The 18,726-nt window shown below is 43.8% G+C and overlaps 1 protein-coding gene across 1 annotated transcript in view; it reads right to left on the bottom strand.

Moving 5' to 3' along the window:
- C6 (complement C6) overlaps positions 1-4,313 on the bottom strand; it is a 28,198-nt gene extending 23,885 nt beyond the window's left edge. Inside the window, exons 1-3 of the mRNA XM_049794775.1 lie at positions 4,240-4,313; positions 2,819-2,976; positions 1,878-2,034 (exon numbers count right to left, since the gene is read on the bottom strand). Of these exons, the coding sequence (XP_049650732.1) occupies positions 1,878-2,034; positions 2,819-2,976 (315 nt within the window). The 5' untranslated portion in view covers positions 4,240-4,313. The remainder of the gene's footprint in view (positions 1-1,877; positions 2,035-2,818; positions 2,977-4,239) is intronic.
- Positions 4,314-18,726: the final 14,413 nt, after the last annotated feature.

Genomic DNA, 18,726 nt, shown 5'->3' with positions numbered 1-18,726 from the left:
AGAAATGGTTTTCCTGAAAGTTTGTTACTAAAGAAGACCTGGGACCAAAATCTGGAGCTCACTGGGTTTTCTTTGCCCAGGTCAGTACCCTCCATGCAGAATAACAAAGCCGAAGCCTGCTAGACAAATCACTTCATAGACGTTTTCCACTCCATTTCAAAGGACTGCTGGTGAGACCTGTCTGCATGTGACTGAACAGTTCCTCCTCTGGGAATTTTTCCCACTGGAAAAGCACAGTTCCCCGGAGACTTCTGTTACTTCCCTCCCTGTAGACAGATCCTGGAGTCAAACAATGCAGGAAGATGTCTAGTAAAAATCAGTAACTGGGTGACTATGAAGGGAGAGTGTGAGGAGCAATAGCACACCATCTGAAAGCTTTTGAGCTGAAGATAACCCTTCCTTGTACTCCATTTGGGATCCACAACACTCACTATATTATTTGTGTGAGCTTCCACCTCTTCATCCTTTCCTCTCACTGGGAGCTTGCTTACACTAGTCTTCACACTTACCTTGGAATTCATGTCCTCCATTCTTATGGTTTATATTTATAAAGGTCACAAGCAGTGATCTTTATAGCTTGGAGGGAAAAAATGGATCATAGTCCACAAAAGGAGCCTTTTGCTTGAAGCAGCATATATGTTGCAACAATATTTAAAGTTAATAAAAATGAACAACGCTTCGATATATGGATGTATAGGTAAGAAACTCAGCCATTTAGAGGATACTGATTGAAAAAAAAAATCAGTTCAATATCAAGCAATGCTCCCTTTCAGCTCTTGCAGCCTGTTTGCTGTCTCCCACTCCCTCACTGTTTCTCCCTGCTCTGCTCTCATACTCTCCATCCCAGCTGCAGGATAGGAACCCTACAGGGTGGTTCACATCTCACACCTAGAAAACTTCTTCAGGTCTTCCTCATCCTGCATGGGCATCAGAAAGTTATATATGTATGTAAAAAAATACTTATGATATCTGACAGGTTTTTCAAGATTGCTTTTCAGGCATGGATTTCTGAAGCTGAGCAGGACATTCAGAGCGCTGTAGGGTCTGTCTGCACAGAAACTCAGAGATGCTATTATGGTCAGCCTCAAAGCTCAGACCCACCAGCCACGTAACTACCCTAAATAATCTGCATTCCACTCCCCTCCACTCCCTACAAACTTATATTTGCCAGAGCTCAGTTTCTTTAGGTTAAATCCACTCAAACCTGACTTCTCACCTCTTCCCTCTCTGCCATCTCACCTCGAAGTCCACCATCAGTTGATGGACACAAGCCCAGAAGGAAAAAAAAAGACAATCCTGGGGCTTTGTTCCACTGATATTAAGAACATCCACCTGGTTTTTGTGTGGGCTATAAAGGTTGGTGGAACAGTGCTCCAGATTTCTTAACAGCAATCTCAAGCTGATCCCGACTATTGGTGTAACATATAGCCTGAGCATTTCTAGCCAGTTATGGTTAGGATTTGCCAGTTAACTCTTTTTAACAGATTATTTGGTCCTATTTTTCTTGTCTTTAGAATGTATAGAAAGCTATGGATAAGCTAAATATTCCATGACTTTCTCCTGCTTGAACAGGCATGCAAACTTTATAGCTTAATTTATCCTTTATGTGGAAAACTCATCTTTAACTGTGACAATGGAACTTTTGTAGTAAGTTCTCATAAATGGATTTATGCTACTAAATCACACCTTTCTGTTTTGATATGCTTATTTCAACTTGTTCTCTCCATCTTCTACTGTTATAATTCATAACCCATTTCCCTTGTTAACTTAAAGTGTAATTTTGCAGATCAATTGCGATAAAGCTGAATGTCTGAAACAAAGAGATCCCTTAGGCATAATTTCTTGCATTTAACCCATATAACACATTTTCTACCTACTTGTTTTTTAATGCATGGATCACATTCTGACCAAGGGCCAAAGTCTCCAAGCTGACAGTTGATAGGACATGTTTGCTGGTTACATGCACGAGATTCCTGCTTTGTGCATAGCTGGTCACAGAAGTTTTGGCTATAATATTCATCCACTCTTATTTGCCTGAAAAAATTTAACAAGTTATTCTAGGAAGGAATCATAGTCAGATTGTAGAATCGTAGATGTTCTTTAACTGTGGGTGAAGGCTGATAAAGAAAATTATTTGAGCCCAATGAAAAAAACTTGAAAGATAATAGGTAGTTGCAGAATATTGATTAATAGAAAAATCCAACTATGCCTTAAGTTTACAGAGCAATTCTTTTTGATTCATGTCACTTCAAATGTCCCAGAGAATAGCTACGGAAAAAGCCAGGAGGAAAAGAGAGAATTTCTCACAAGTTTAGAGTATGCCACTGAATTGCATCTAATTTGGTGCTGCTGAATCTTTATTTGACTTTAACTGCTGTCATAAAACTAATCACACAGGAAGGAACTTTCTGTGTGCTTGCCATGCTGGAGCTCATCCCTCCCATAGCATTGCTCTGCACTGAGCAGAGCTCCTGGAGCAGGGCGTTGAGCACTGGCCCCATGTGCTCACAGGGGCTGGTGGCTCAATGCATGCTGCTGGCAAGGCCTTCCTAGGACCTGGCTGTTCTCTCCTCACAACACGTGTTGGCAGACACACGTTTGTTTGGAGGCACCGTAATGCTCTATATACAGAATTTTGTAATTTTTAAGTATTGCAATTAAAATGTCATCTATTCACCTGGTAAACACTTGGATATGACAATTTTTCTCAGTATATTATGGAAGCTGGAGCTTCAGACACAGGTCCCCCTCCCCAGAAGTGATATTTTTCTCAGGGAATAAATAGAAACATAGAAGTAGTGAGATAGTTTGGCCCTACCTGTGCCTGGTCTGTGTGCCATAGTTGCAGGTTTGTGAACAGGCAGACCACGACCCCCACGGGTAATGTTCACAGTAGCACCCCTGGCTGCTCCCAATCACCAGGCTCAGCAGGATCAGGTGCATTAACATAGTCTTGTCTGTAGTGGAGGTGTCCATCTACATATGTACAAGTAACCAAAGCTCAATAATCTATCACTTATAGTTATGCCTGCACTCTTAGAGAGACATCTCTTATAATTTGCAGAGTCTATAACCTGCTTCACAACACAAAGTTGCTAAGCGTTGTACCTAGAAAGGGTCAATAACGCGTGATACACATTTATCATTAATTTAGTTAATACTTTAAGGACCAGAAGTCACCATGGCTTTTTTGGCCATTTATTTATCAGGAGTACTAATCATGACTGCTCATTATTTCTATTTAAGAAGTTGCTTATAAATCATTTTGAATGTGACAAATAAAGATCTATTGTTGCTCTTAATTGTTTAGAAGTATTCTTAAAAATATTTTCTAGGAATAAGAATAAAAGCGTGAGACACATCTTCCTATAAAATGTGTGAAACAACAAATAGGACCTTAAGAGTAAGCATCCCTATCTATTACCCCATAACCAATTCATTTTCACATGCCTATAAGCTCCCTTTGCATAAGCATTTTGCTGCAGTGAACCCTTCCTAGGAACAAAGCTCTGTGTTGTTCTTAGTTTTGACTAGGTTGCCTAAACCACAAACCATCACTATTCAAAGCTCATCCAAATTTTCTACCAACAGCTGAAGACAGAACAGCTAGCCTATTTCTCACTCCAGTGGTCAATCAAACTTTATTTGATGAAGTAGAAGGTTACAGGCAGTCTTTGGGAAATAACAATGCTTAGTAAACTTGAAAAACATTTTCCAGGCAAACTATTTATTCATTGAAAAATGCAAAAGATTTTCCCCCCTCATCATGAGATTGAATCAACCCTAAATTTGACAGGCTGTTACAGTAGAACATTATCGTTTTGTTTTGCCTCAAAACCCCCCAAAACCAATAGGAAGTTTTAAAAGCAAAGCATTTATTTTAAAACAATTCTATAAAAGATTTCATTTTGAAAAGTTTGAAATGAAATGTGCAATTGTTTTCTATTTTAGGTTTTTAGCCACATATGCTATTATGCTTTTTATACCTTGCTGCGAAAAATGAAATTGCGTTAAATCCAAACACTGCTTTCTTCTCTAGTAAAGAAAGGCAGTAAATCTCCACACAGCTGTCGTAGTGAGAACCCAGAGCACTTTTTACACAATAATTCATCAATGAACAAGCCTTTCAGAGAGATTTAAGTATAATCAAACCCAAAATATGGTAAAACTGAAGACAGAGAAATCAGCAGTCTTGCCAATGAACCAAGAGGAGAACAGGTATTACATCTTTTTCCTTACCTGAGTTCCTGGCGCCTTGCACCAACAGTGCCAGCTTAGAAAAGAGATGAAGACCTACAGAACAATTACTTCATTCCTTCACTATACTGTACATAGAAAAACACTGTTCATTCTCATCTGTGAGAAAAACTCCAGCTAATCAATACATCAGAAGCATATCAACAGCCATATAAATGTAAGTACATGAAAGATTAATTCAGCGTTTTAAAGAAAAAAAATGCACACAAAACACTTCCACATATGTCTTGTAATCTGTGTGCAATGAAGCCAACAAAAAAGCTTCCTTATTAACTTACTGTAAGACTGTAAGACTTACTGCTAGCTGCAAAGTCAGTCAACTTTGCAGACTGGTGGGACCTTGACATGGTTTGCTGCAGTCTCTTAAATGAAAGCTTGGAGATTTTGTTTGATTTGGTTATCCGTTAATGAAGGCAGGTGTGGTCTGGTGGCAGAAATGGTCAGAACAAAACGGCCTGTCCACCAGCACGCCCAGACAGACATGTTATAGAGAGCTGTGGAGGAACAGCTCTTTGTACAAATGTAGCTGCCCAATGTGAGCCAAGAAGAATTAAAAATACCTTTGCATTAGGCCATAATGGCTCAATGCACTGCAGGTCTCCCTGTGCTGCCCGATAGAGCTGCACAACCTCTCTGCTCTCAGTTTGAAGGCAAGAGAGTAAGAACCTGGTGAGATGGCACGTGCTCGTAATTCATTGTTGTTTTCACTAGGAAACAGAGGACAGAGTCCAGGCCAGGGCTAAATACCTGTCTACCTGCTGCACCCTCTCTGCAAAAGTGGGGCCCCCAGAGAAGGCAAGGTTCCAAATACATGTGACGTTTTTTACAGCTGTTTGCCTTTTGCCCTCGGTGGTGAGCTCTGGGCGCACAGTGACCCTGGGGACGCGCAGCCAGCAGACAAGAGCAGCTGAGAGCCTCTGCCCTGCGACACGGGCACCACCTCGACCCAGACTGAGGTGCCAGGGCAGGAATTAAAATGGAAACCCAGAGAATACACCCATGCAGAACAGAAACAGCAGTGACAAGCACAAACTAAGGAAGTAGTTTGCCCTAAAAAAGTAATCAAAGTCTGGAACAGAACCCAAAACCTCCCAAATACCCGGCATGCGACCCACCCAGAGGGTATTGCTGCATTGAATCCCCCTTCACTCCAGCAGACTGGCAGAAACATGTCAAGATGTCAGAGTCCTCAAAAGATATTTCCCAGTTTGTTGGGACCCAAGGTTACATCTATCCTTGAAAAAGAAAAACAACTCAGAGCTTCCTGCATAGCTTCATTTTCCAGTTGCCTTTGCAGTTGTGGTTTTTTTGTTTTTTTTTTAAATTCTTGAGTTTGGCCGAGGAAGTGTTGTTACACAACTTGAGGACACAATTAGCAAACTGATGTTCTGCCAGACCTGTATTACATTGTGTAAACTTGTCATAAGAAATCAAAATAGTCATCACTCTGGCTCCATGGTTGCTGCTGGGTGGGATTTATGTGAAAAATATGTGAAAGTTATGTGAAAAATACTGGTTTCTACCTTTCAGAGAGCATCTCCTAACCCTCTGCACTTCTAGCTCACTGAGGGCAGCCCCTCCAGCCCCTGTGGGATCCCGAGCAGGAGATGCCTGGTTTCTCCCAGGCCTGTAGAAACAAACCACAGCTGTGAGATGCAAGTCAGTGTTTACTGTAGTATAATGCAGATGGCTAAAATCTTCTAGCTAAGAAACTACTTTTACGCTTTTTCTTAACAGGAAAGCAAGGAGTTACTAAAGGAGTTTATAAATTTTAAAATTATTACAAGGAAAGGGCACTTCACACAGTCTACAAACAGTCTGTGCCATTTATAATCAGAGAACAAGCTAGCAGAGAAGTACCACCATTAGCATTAACAGAAATGTTAGGTGGAGACTGGAACTGGTAGACTTCACACCAAAGTCAGGGACTGAGGACAGATGAGGACATCCATATTGAATCCTTAGATGGGGGTTCATGTGAACTTAGCTCAGTTGCCTGAGGCTGATGGGCCACAGCAGCAAAGAGCACTGCTTGGGCTAACTTACATTTTGGCCAAAGCTGCATGCAGCTGCTGATGTGCCCCAGGAGGTTGTCAGCTCACCTGCAAGCAGGCCAGCTGATTAGAGGAATGAAGGGTCTGGACCAGGACAACAAAGCTGGTACTCATGTAACCAAAGTGACTAGAGAAAGGAGCTTTTCCCAGGTGTGGCAGCTCACCTCGTGACACTGCAGGACTGCTCTCATACATATACTTCAGCTCCTCACAGGCTTTGTCTATAGGATATCCTCAGAGCAATCTCGCTCTCTTCTGCCCTGGCTGGAGATCAGCACTTGCATATGCTCATATGCCCTTATACCACAGAACGTGTTAGGGCATCTAAACAGCGGGCAATACCCTACTGCTGAGACTTCACTTTCTGTCCTCACAGTCAGCTACTTGGAAGGCTTCCTCATGACCTTTTGAAAGTATGAGAAATCAAGTAAGTCTGCTTAGAGATACAAACATTTAGAAATTTGGTCAGCAATATGGCAAGTGATGGCTCACGCAGACAAGGGTGCCTTCTAGGACAGATTGCCTCATGGAAAAGCATCAGCACCAAAAGATGCTCCTTCTCTGGACTGTGGTCCTTCAGGCTTTCACACCCATATGATGCTGTGCCTTACCAAGTCTCTGGTCTCAAGCTCTGGTGCAGTATTCCCCAAAGACCAAAGCACTATCCCTAGAATCAAACTGAGAGCAACCCAGGGAGGTCAGTGTGTAGATGCGTGCCATTTTACAACACTGAGACTTTGGGAGTGTCTAGGCACATATCCATGGCCTCAATTTCATTATTTCTACAAGAAATATTTCTCCAGCAAAACAAACATAACATCTCTTCATCTCTGCTGCAATGTGTTTATAAAAGATCATTTTTCAAAGATTGGAGAAATGTTATCTCAAAGGGAGTGGAGAAATCCAATGAGTATTCTGCCTGACACTGTGGTGTTTCTAGCTGGGTTTCACAAGGTCACACCTCATGTATTTCATCTTATATCTAATTCCTTCTATTCAGAAAACCCATGTTCTCCTCCCAAGTCAACCTTGAAGACCTCCCTGAGAGCAGCCTCTGTTCTCACCCCGAAGCTCCGCTCAAGGGAGAAACTCTAGAACAGTAAAGGGGAAAGAGCAGAAGGAAGGGGGCAAACACCACAACATTTTCTGGGAAGTAAGCAAAACAGAAGTCAAACAGCTCTTCAGTTTAAGTGACATCCCCCGGTGCTTTCCAGATCCCTCAGGTGCAGAGACAGGAAAAAAAAATTCATCCTGTCCCATAAAATTCACAACTGTGGACTGTTGCCACCTATTTCCAGTTCTTTGGATGATAAATAGCAAGAATTTACTGAACTGCACCCCTCATCTCATACAGATCTTGCAGACTTGAATTCAGCTGTCTGCTCCCTGACGAAGTCCGGAGTTTTAAGAGCATAAACTGATACTGCCACTGGACTTTTTTTCCGCTTAAAATCTTCCTGAAAACAAAGTACAAGAGAAATCTCTCCTCCCTACATGGCAGATTAAAATTTAGTATCAGGCTGAACTGGGAGGAAAATACACTTTGCACTTAATTCAATAATTCAGTGAGGTATTTTTCCTCCTCTTTAAACTTTTATCGCCCTATATGTCCCCCATGAGAAAGGATATTGAAACAAAAAAATGAAGGTACCTTTAAGCCCAAAAGGTCATCTGAACGGCTTCAATACTGAGCTGTTTTGACATACCCTGTGGCAATAAGAAAAGTGAACCATAAAATACCTTATTTACTCTGTCCATCTCTGGGCTGTCTGATGATAGAGGTGGCACTGACCCTGGCATGCACAGCAGTGGCGCGCAGCCTTGCCTGCAGCCTGGCACTTGTGCTCTGCTTCACCAGGGAACCCACGCTGCAGGCTCCTCCATAGCTGCCACTGCTGATCTGAAGGAGGTGTGGGATCAAAGAGCAGAGGCAAAGGCTGTGAGAAGAGGGGTTGTATCAGCACAGAGGATGCTGTGAAACAGCAACACCTGTGGAGAAAAACAATTTCTGCCCAAGGATTGTGTTAGCAGATTCAGATTTTATGCTGCAAGATTTGAAAGCGTTGAGGTGCAGCTGCCCTTTCCGGCTGCTTTGTTGAACAAACAGTCAGGCATTGCCTCTCGTACAGAATTTGCTGCTCCTTGACTTTAATTAACAAGCTGAAAGTATTTGGTGCATCAGTAGTAGCCCAGGACTCAGGACTTCATGGTGGAGGTGGTAGGCATCAAGGTCACTCCAGGGCACCAGCAAGCAAAACCAGCCACTGCTTCTGAAAATGTGTTCAGGTAGCTTTGCTCTGGATCAAGCACAGTTCAGGGTGTATCGCTCTGAAAAAGCACATTCACTGCTTGCATCACCAGGAAGCCCAGCACAAGCTTTTTTTCCTGACCCTCAGCCCTGTTGCTTGCACCCCATGGTAATGGGTGAGCTGGAGCCAAGGAGGGAAACACCAGCTCAGCACCTTCCTTCATTTCTATGCTTTCAGGCTACTGTTTTGTCACTTCTTCATCCTACAGATCACCTGGAAATTAAATAAATACTTTTCACTTTTAGAGGCCACATTGGATTTCATACCCATTAGTACCCAGTGACTGTGCTGACAGACTGAAGCATGAGCGTGGGATTACCTGAGGACAATGACAGCACAGGCACATTCCCCCAAAGCAGCAAAAGCACCCCTTCTGCCAGGGGCTGAAATACTTAAAAGTGGGTTTTAGTTACCACACAGGGGAAAAACAAAATTCTGGGGAAAATAAATCCTAGTTGCCACACTTGTAAGGCACCTTACCAGCAAAGGAGACGACAGGGAACCAGCCAGAAACATTGCATACAGGCATTCACTCAGCACTCAGCCACCTCACCTCCTCATGGAGGGTGGATGGAACGTCAGCCACCCTTTGCACAACACCCTGCTTGCCAAGTGAGCCACCAAGGAATGAGGAAGCAGCATCTGAAGGAGGAGAGTCTGAGCTGGTCTATCTCAGAAGAGTCATGCATCCTCCATCGCATGAGCTGCAACACAACAAGGAGCCTGCAGCAGTCACCACTGCAAGGTTTGTGGGGAAGGAAGGAGGTCAGAAAGCATCTGGTGCTAGCTAGTGATTTGGGTACATAGGTGGAAGGAGGATGCACTTGAGCTGGGCTGCTTGACCCACACCTTGTGTTTGCCCAGGCAAATGTGAACTTACCTTATAACGTTTTTCAGAATAAATAGAAGCTATCATGAAGTAGCTACTACTCAAGCTGCTTGTATGTTGAGGAATTTGCATCCATGTATAACTGTACGAAACAAGTGATTCATTTAACTATTTTGTTTCCTGGTTAACACTTCACACGTACTAATGAGATGGTATCATTAATGACCAGTAAAGCATTGTCCAATCATTATTTTTATAAGAGACCAGTTGAAATGTTTGTCAAAACTTTAATGGAAGTTGCCTACTTAACATTTTTCATCAAAAATACCTACTTCTCCTTATTTTTTTTAATGTGAAAACTTGCATTTATGATGACTGAAATTTTTAAAAGGGGAGGGGTTTTTCCTTTTTTTTTTTTCTTCCTTAAGAAAAAGTAGAAATTTTCACTTGAAATTAATTTGAAAAATAGAGACATATTTTTCCATTGCCTTGCAATTTTTTTTCTCACAGTTCTCTCTGCTAAATAGATCTAATCTGTGGTGTGCCCAGAAAAACCTGCATCACACATGTACACAGACCCTTTCCTACAACCCTGAGTGCTTAAATCGAGGCGATTAAGCTTGACAAGAACACAGAGCAGGATTTCCTCAGTACAATTATTGCTTGGTTTTTCATGCATCCAAATAAAATAAGACTTAAAACAGACCTGCAAGAACCTTGAGAAAAAATAATGTCCTAAAAGATGCACCAGGAGAGATGTCTTCTTGCCTTGAAGGGGTTGGAAATCAGCTCAAACTGCCAAAACCAAAACCCATTAGACTCTTCAGATGCCAAAAGTGTGCCCCTTCCCCATACTGGTTGTAATAGTTGGCTGCCAGCACTGGGGCTCCCTACTTCTGGTCCAGGCAGTCTGCGAGGCTGCTTTTCCCCCTTGCAGTCAGAAACCTACGCACGTCCCCTGAGGCTTGTTCATGGGGAGAACAGCATTTTCTGTTCATGGTATCCCTATTTTAAGTGCAGAGTAGGCACCCCAGGACAGCTTGGGCCCACAGATACAGGCAGTATCTTGGGGGACTCCCTTTCCACCACCCCTGCACAGGCTGCCTGGACCAATCTATAATTTATATAATTTATTATTTAATTTATAATTATATTAAATTATATTAAAGCTATAATTTGTAATACATATTTTATATCATTTCTGGTTTCTATAAGCACACGATTTACTGGGGTGCATTCCTCTGTGGGGGAGAAATCAAAGAGGCCCTCGTGTCCCAGCAAATAAGACAAGTTACAAAAGGTGGCTGTGTGCCCTTCTTCACCAAGGAGGCAAGTTTCCCCCATGAAATCCAGAGGATATACATGACTTCCACCTTCACAGAAGTGAGTGTTTATCGCTCCATCAAGGCTTTTAAGGATGATCCAGATTGCCACAGGAGCGCCCAGCCTGTGGAGGGGTGAATGCAGGAGTGGGGCAGCACACTCTTGTTCTTCTTCATCAACGCGGTGTTGAGGGGCTGGCCCACGGTTCATGGCTGGGCCATGGGCATCGCTGCACCTGGGCTGGCACCACCACTTTGTCCTACACCGGTCTTCTATCACGTGGCAAGGTGTGACCACGGTCTCCCTGTTTGCAGCAGAGTCCTAAATTAGGTCACTGAGCAAATTAAATCTCTCTTGGAACCCATACGCACTGGAGGACTGAAATGAGGGATAGATGTTGAGACCTCAGACAGAAAATAGGGCTGGAGATTCAGGATCCCTGAAACATCACCCAGCAAGTCATGCTGGAAGGTGCATCTGTGTTTAGTTCTTCTACAAGAAATGATAGTACTTCTGGAGTGCTAACAAACGGGAGGGACAACAGAGCTGCGAGACATTTGTACCCCGTGGCTGAGCAGGTATTCTAGACAAAAGACAGGAGAAAATACCCATGGTGCCGTATCAGTGCTCAATGCAGATGGGGGTAGTGTGAGTACCTGTGAGCATACCTAGAGTTCAGGAGACAGCGCCTTGTGCCACAGCTGATTTCCCTGATATTTACCAGGGCAACCGCTCCATGTCTGCAGCGAGGGAGCCAGGGTGCGCATCGCCTGCTTATGGGCTTTGGAAACTCCCAGGGAACCAACTCTCAAAAACTGACTTAAGTCATGGAAAGTACATGGGGAAAAGGCTATTTACCACGCCACTGGAAATACACTTTGCATCCGTGGGAGCCATCTACTGTACTGGGCTTTTCTGCATTGGGAGGGAAGGTCTAGTAAAGTGCATGCATAAGGTGAACATTAGAAATTGAAATTTTCCCTTACAGATTCCACAGACTAATTTCAGTTTGCTTCCAGCCAGTTTGCACATAGGTCTCAGCTTCCTGAAAGAGATGACATGGTGCTGAAAATGCTGAAGGTAGGAAGATAAGATCCTGCCTGAAAGAAAAAAGGGTAGAAAAAACTTCAAAAGGAGCAATGTGAGGCAATAAGGATCCCTGGTAAGCTATGGTATTTACTATGAAAATGTTTGATAGTCATCAGCCAAAGCATCTGGTAATCACCTTGTTTGATTAAACCAGCACCCAGAAGCCACCCCACAGGGAAGAGGTGAAGGGAACTGGGTGCATCCCTAATCACTGCTCCCATCCCAGTGCTCCCATTCCCTGCTCAGACTCACTGCCTCTGTGCAAAACAAGATGATCTGCCGACTCCGCTGTTTTCTCTGGGGCCTTTCAAAGTCCTGGGACAATGTCCCTTTCTCAGCAGAATTTAAACCATCGCAGTCATCCTTGTCCTTTACTGGACCAGGATTAGTGGCAGTTTCCCTGGGGCAGAAGCATCCCACTGCCTCTGCATATGTGGTGCTGTTGTACTCTCTTGTAGCAACCTTTCCCCTAAATGAACCTGAGCCAACACTATTGTGCTGGGCTTAAGTGTTTGAGAGTGGAGTCATTTAAAAGGTATATAATTGTTTTATATGCTTATATATTATTACATACATGTATTTAAAAGATACCAGATCTGGATATATAGATTGCACCAACTTCTCCTTTTGTTCCTTGTTTTGCCTGTGTATACATAAATTCCAGCATGTGCTGGGGAAACCCAAAGGCTTTAGGGGTTTTGCGCTGGAGGAGATTGACACCATGAGGATTTACCAGTGCAAATCCAGTCTGTAAGGCTTTGTCCATCAGCTCAGGCTCAGAATCATTCCTGTACCACAGCCGCCAGTGGATAAGGGCAGAAGAGACTTTTTTTGACTTAACTGCTGTTTCTCAGGGGCAACATGGTTATGCTCGGCTCCTGCTGCACTAGGGAGCTGTGGCACTTGGCTGCATACAGCTATTTTGCAGGCAAGAGTAGACTCATGGCTGTGGGGTTTCTTCCTCTCTCAGATATTCAGTTGGTAAAGTTCGGCCCAAGAGAGAGGCATGTGTTGATGCCAGTTTGGCATTCATCAAAGTCCTTTTTACCAGTGCTTCATCCCCAGCCTGGGACATGTGTGGGGAGGGAGCCTTGGACCTAAGACAGGAGGGACCACCATACCGGGAACTGCACCACTAGCACCACTTGCTGCTGGAAACAGACCCTGGGGATGGGCTTGAGGCCAGAAATGTTCTCCATGCCTCTCTTGCTGTGTGTGTGGCTTTCTGTCTGATACAGAATGAGAAAAGAAACAAGAGTGGCATATCTCATCTTATTTAGGAAAGTTTATGTAGTATGTTAAGACTAAGAACAGAAATGAACAAAGCCTAGGAAGGAAAAAGGATTTTCTTTGCTGCTGTGTGTATTTTTCACGTTGTAAAGGCCCTGTGCTACATGAAAGCATAGTCCTGCAAGCACTGATATGCGTGAATGACTTTATACACCCAAACAGGCTTTCTGAGGGACTTAATTTAAAGCAATTAAGATATGGAATTGCACAATCATTAGCAAAATTCCTGCAGCTTTACTGCAGGCAAACGTCACCACTAGAGAGCACCAACAGATAAAATTTTTTAGAGCTTTTCTTCACTGAAATCAAACTATAACTATAAAATACAGAATGCATTTAACACTGACACAATGAATAATTTTAAATTGCAATTTTTTAAAACTGCCCACTGAGAAACTAGATGAATCAGGAGTAATGGGGCAAGAGATTTTAATTTATTTGATCACTAGGCAAGGTCTGTAAATTGATACTAATCAAGAGCTTTGCTGATTCATCTCTGCAACTATTTGATATTTTTTTCCGAGTTCTCTGTATTACTGGTAACTTTATCATGATGCAAGAAGACAAATACCAGGCACTGAAGGAGGTTTTCTCCACCAGACACGAACCTTCTAGGTCAAATCTGAAGTACCTTACAGAGCTGAGAGAACAAACAGCTTGGTTTTTTTTTTCTGAGGGAAATCAGGATCAGAGGATCCTGATGGTGTTTGGCAATGACTCAGAGGCAGATGGAGAAAATTCAGAGCTGTAGCTCAAATCCCAGTCCATACAGCAGAACTGACTGACCAGAGATGGTTGCTAACAGCTCACCCCATACACCTTCAATTCCTCTTCCTCTTGCCAGAAGCACAACTATATGCCCTCCTTACCTTCTCTTTCTGTGTGAGCTGGACACAAAACATCAGCATTGCCATCACGTCTGTGCAGAGTGGGGTGACATTAAGGACGGTGTCAGACTGTGCTGTGAAACTCTCTGGCTGTTCTGGTTTTAGCTGTATGCCACGTCGACCCGGTTCCATGGGGATGTTCAGGAGCCTCAGGGCATTGAAATGAAGGCAAGGCTCAAGTCAACACAACCTCAAATCCTAAATGGCTTTGTGGTTACAGACCAAAGTGTATAATAAACTGATCATTTCATGTCAGATTTCACATGTTATCTTCTGCTTTTAAAACTGGAAGATGGGATTAGCCTTGATTATTCAGTGACTCAGGAGCCGCCCAAGCTGCAGCTCTTCCTAGTCTTCATTTTCCCCAGCAACCAGGATGTTGTGCCATGTGTCATGACAGTGTCATCCATTTGGAAAGCAGCCCTGGCATACCTCACACCAATTCCCACAAGACGAAGGAGGTTTGGCTGGAGACTTGTCTATAGCCACTGCTCATAGGGGCTCTCCTCCATGGCTGGAGCCATGACTGCAAGAAAATTCTCCAAGCAAACATGCGTGTGCCATAGCTGTCAAAAGACGCAAGCTGCAAGGCCTCACAAACCTGATGCAGTGGGTGATGGCACACTCTTAGGAAAAACCTTTTTGTTATTGTGTGGAAAGTAAACTGCATTCATCTAGCCTGCCTGGTAGCCCACTTCCAGTTGGATTAAGGCTCTCCCCTTCCTCAATGGCATGTTATCTCATCTTGTTCTTCTCAGTAGTCATATCACTGTAGTGACTGTGCTCTAAATATCAAGAGAAGGTGTAACTGAATTCATTAGGAAAGCTCCTGTCCACTTGTACACTGATGTACACTGGTTGTACAATGCAGTACAGAAATAGTGCCCTATGCAGGTAGAAGCTGCTTCCCCTTTAGTATCAGAACAACTACTCTAAATATCGTATCTTAGAGACCCAGCTTCTGACCTCCCTTCACAGTCATACCGCCCATCTAAAGGTTGGCTCTCCAAAACGCCTGGCAAGCTACACACTCAGTAGAACAGCCAAAGTTTGGTGGGGGTCAAGGGTGCATGAAAAGGGTCCTGAGGTGTGAGGGGTCCCAAGGTCTCTGCTGCAACTCTGCCATTCTTTGTCCAGTGACATTTCGGAGCAGACCTAAAAATCAAACCATGGTTCTTGTCAGTTGCAATGTAAATGCTTAACATCAGGGCTCATGAAAACTGTCAGTGTGGAAAGCTTTTCCTCTGGCTGGCTGGTACATAAACGACCCAGCCTCCTTGCCTCTTCGTTGCAGGGCAAAGCTGACTACTAAGGAGCTGAAGATTGGCTTTTCACAGAGCCCATCTGTTATCTGACAGGACTGCTTGCCATGCAAGATCCCAGAGCCAGCAAATGCAGCTTCAGCAAACCGGGGAGTGAACTGCAACGTGCACGTGCAGGCTAGCTGACCTCTGCTCACTTGGCCTCATGTCCTGAAATACCCATCCGTATACGCACAAGTACTCACCTGCAGTGAAGCTGACCGTCAGCTACCGACATCTGCTAACGGTCCGCCTGCGCCAAAGGAACCGTTGGATCAACCCCACTGCATCTTTCCAAGGACGCTGACTCCCCTTTCCTACAACCATCCCTGTGGGAAGCAGGGAGACGGGTTCAGCCCTCCCGGACGAAGCCTTTGGCTCGCATGGGTCACCCCGTGCCCCCGTCCCAGCAGCAGCAGCAAGAGCCGTCCCTGGAGGCAGGCAGAGCTCGGAGACAGCAGCTGCAGCAGGACAGTGCTGTGTGCCCAGGCTCCAGAACTGCTGAACCTGCGTTTCAGGAAAGGCGTAGGAGAACACGAGGCAGCCCTGACCTGGTGCTAATGAACTCAATCACAACCGCATTGCTATGAAATGGTTTCAACACCATCCAGCTCCGTTGAGATGTTTTTGTTTCATGCTGGTGAGAGTGTGAAATGTTGAACTTTAATGTGATTGCAGTGATTGACAGGCTCACAAGTTGATCCAGAGATATCCCACTATCTATCTGAGACAGCTTTTAAAACCGAGCTTCCAGTACGCAGTCCTTCTTTAGAGACTTAATGAGTCTAATGGTCGTTCCAGTAGGCCAATGCTCATTTTACAAAAATAAATGCAGAGGACAGCGGGTGAATTCAGGTAGGTTTCAGCCCCTTAAGCCAGCCCCACTCAAGACGAAAGACGATTTATGGTGTACCTGTTCCATGGATAAGCAGGAGACTTGAGGCGCTTCTGTAATTATGCATGTGCCCTCCTCTGGAAGCAGCGGCTATTTTCATACCACAGCCCAATAAAGGAAGTGTGAGAGGCATCTGTGCATTGTTTATAGCTCCATTAGCCTTTCTTGAACTGTAAATTACTTGGCAGCAGCTAAGACAAAAGGGAAAGACAGGGCTGGATTCCAAATGAAAAGTTTGAAGTTCACAGCTAATTCAAGTCTTTCAGATCTTACTGCCTAAAGTTATAGTCCCTTTGAATAATTACTCTATAATTATAAAACTCATTAGTGGAAATTGACACATTTAATACATGTTTAATTGTAGAACAGAGTACTGTAAAATATATATTTTATATATAAGTGTTTTATAACATTTCAGCTACAACCATTTTCCATGGCAGTCTTCACCCTTGTCTTCTTCTTACTCTTCATCACTAAGTGAGTAGAAAAGAGAATGGACAAATGGGTTTGAGGTCTGCCTAGCACACTTGAAATTTTCAGAGTGAGGGGAGCTAGGAACAATAAATTGTACTTTCCTCCCATTTCCAGCCCCCTGGTTTAACCACAATGACAACACTAGGAGAACATAACGGCACAGCCTGTGAGGGCCAGCAGCAGGAAGCACAGTGCTGTAATGGCATCTGGAGCATTATCAGTAGCACAGTTGTGAGTAATTGCATTAATTGCCTTTAATTACACTCTGTGACCTGAAATAGACTGCTTCCAAGAAACATGACACACTACCAATCGTGATGGATTTAGAAAGTAACTTGAACAAGTATATGGCTAGATCTTTCTGATCAGAGCCGCAGCTGGAATGACAGATGTGTACATGTGTATTTGTGTGTTTGTTTTACAGGTCACCCACAACAGAAGCAGAGGAACGAGAAGCAGTTCCTTCTTCACATAGGAAACACTATATAAAGTATTCCCAGAAAAGGGGCAAATCTGGAAATGGTTCTTTGCTTTCCTTTCCCTGGGACTAAACGTTAACTCTACCTTCTGCCATCAGTGTCCCTACCCCTACAGAAGGGCTTTAGAGACGGCTGGTTACACCACAGTTCCTGCTGGATGGTAATATCTTTGCCATAGGCATAATGAGAGTTGTAAGTCATCACAGCTTTCTGCAAATCCTGAAAGCAATTTTGTCTCAAAGTCAGATTGTCCCCTTTTTACTTACAGTTCTGCAAACATGAATAAAAATTTACATGTATGTATTTTTGTGGTGAGGCAATTCTGTCCAATGCTGGACAGAATTTACTGCTGAAATCCAAAAGTCAAAGGAAGAGTTGCATTAGAAAGGCATGACCTCAGCTCGCCCCCAGGCCTTGGGATGGACCTAAATTCCTGGCCCAGCATCCTGGCAGCAGAGCCAGGAGCTGTGGTTGTAGATTTATCTGATGATGCTTTTTAGGTGTACACATGCCTCCATGGCAGGCAGACAGGCTCCTGAAGTGGCTCTGCTGATGGAGCCGAGATGATTGTTCCTCTGTCACTCCCTGTGTCCTATAGTGGGATGGAGTTGGTGGTGTTGCCATGCGATCTTTACATCACTCACCTGCAATTATGGGAGCTGCGCTCTTCTCCATGACTCAGAATGTTTTATTCATGATCCATTTATGGTAAGACAAAGCACAGGGGACTCCGATGATACTGAAACTCCTTTGCATGCTAATGGCTAGGTTTACAGCTGTGGGTCTCTAATCCTCATGCCTTAGGCTGACATTTGTGTGTCCGAAGGAGAGTTGCACGCCAAACTTGCTGCATGTCCGTTTACCTGCATGTCACCTGCATACAGAGCACAGCTGGCTGTGCAAATTTAACGTGCATGCCTCTGTATCCAAGGATAACTGCGTGCATGACTCCTTAAACACCTGTATGAAGATGGGAGAAAAATGATATCCTATGTCATATGACTCAGGCAGTCATTCTGCCAGACACCCTCCTTCTCAGCCATCCATCCCACTGAGCTCCTTTAGAGTGTGTGGGAGACCCTCAGGCTGACCCAGCCCCCAGCTTGGCTGCATCTGTCAGCCTTAATCTCCTGAGCTCCACTACAAATCCTTGCATCTCCAGGAAAATAACGGGTCGTCTCCATTATGCCTACATGATCTACTCACACTGCTAAGTCCTCTGTAGCAGCCATGGGTGGAAACTCACACCGTTAGACTGATGAAGAGGGAAAACCAACTCCTTCCTTGCTCCCTGCTGCAGATGTCCATGCAGTCACAGGCTGTCCCTTCCCCTGCCCAAGGTGTCAGTAGGTCCTCAGTGAGTAATTTTTGAGTTTATGATCTTCAGCCTTTCCTGTATTAACACATTCTGAGGCATTCAAGAGGTGGATCCAGTAAGTCATACTGTGATTTTGCTGTTGTAAGTCTGTCACACAACTCTTAGTTTTTCTTTTTTTTTTTTTTTTTTTAATTGTCTTAAAAATGTACTGTAGAAAGCAT

The sequence above is a fragment of the Accipiter gentilis genome, chromosome Z, assembly GCF_929443795.1.
Source record: "Accipiter gentilis chromosome Z, bAccGen1.1, whole genome shotgun sequence".
Lineage (NCBI taxonomy): Eukaryota > Metazoa > Chordata > Aves > Accipitriformes > Accipitridae > Astur > Astur gentilis.
The sequence above is the reverse complement of the archived record's forward strand: the minus strand, read 5'-3'. Positions and strand labels throughout refer to the sequence as shown.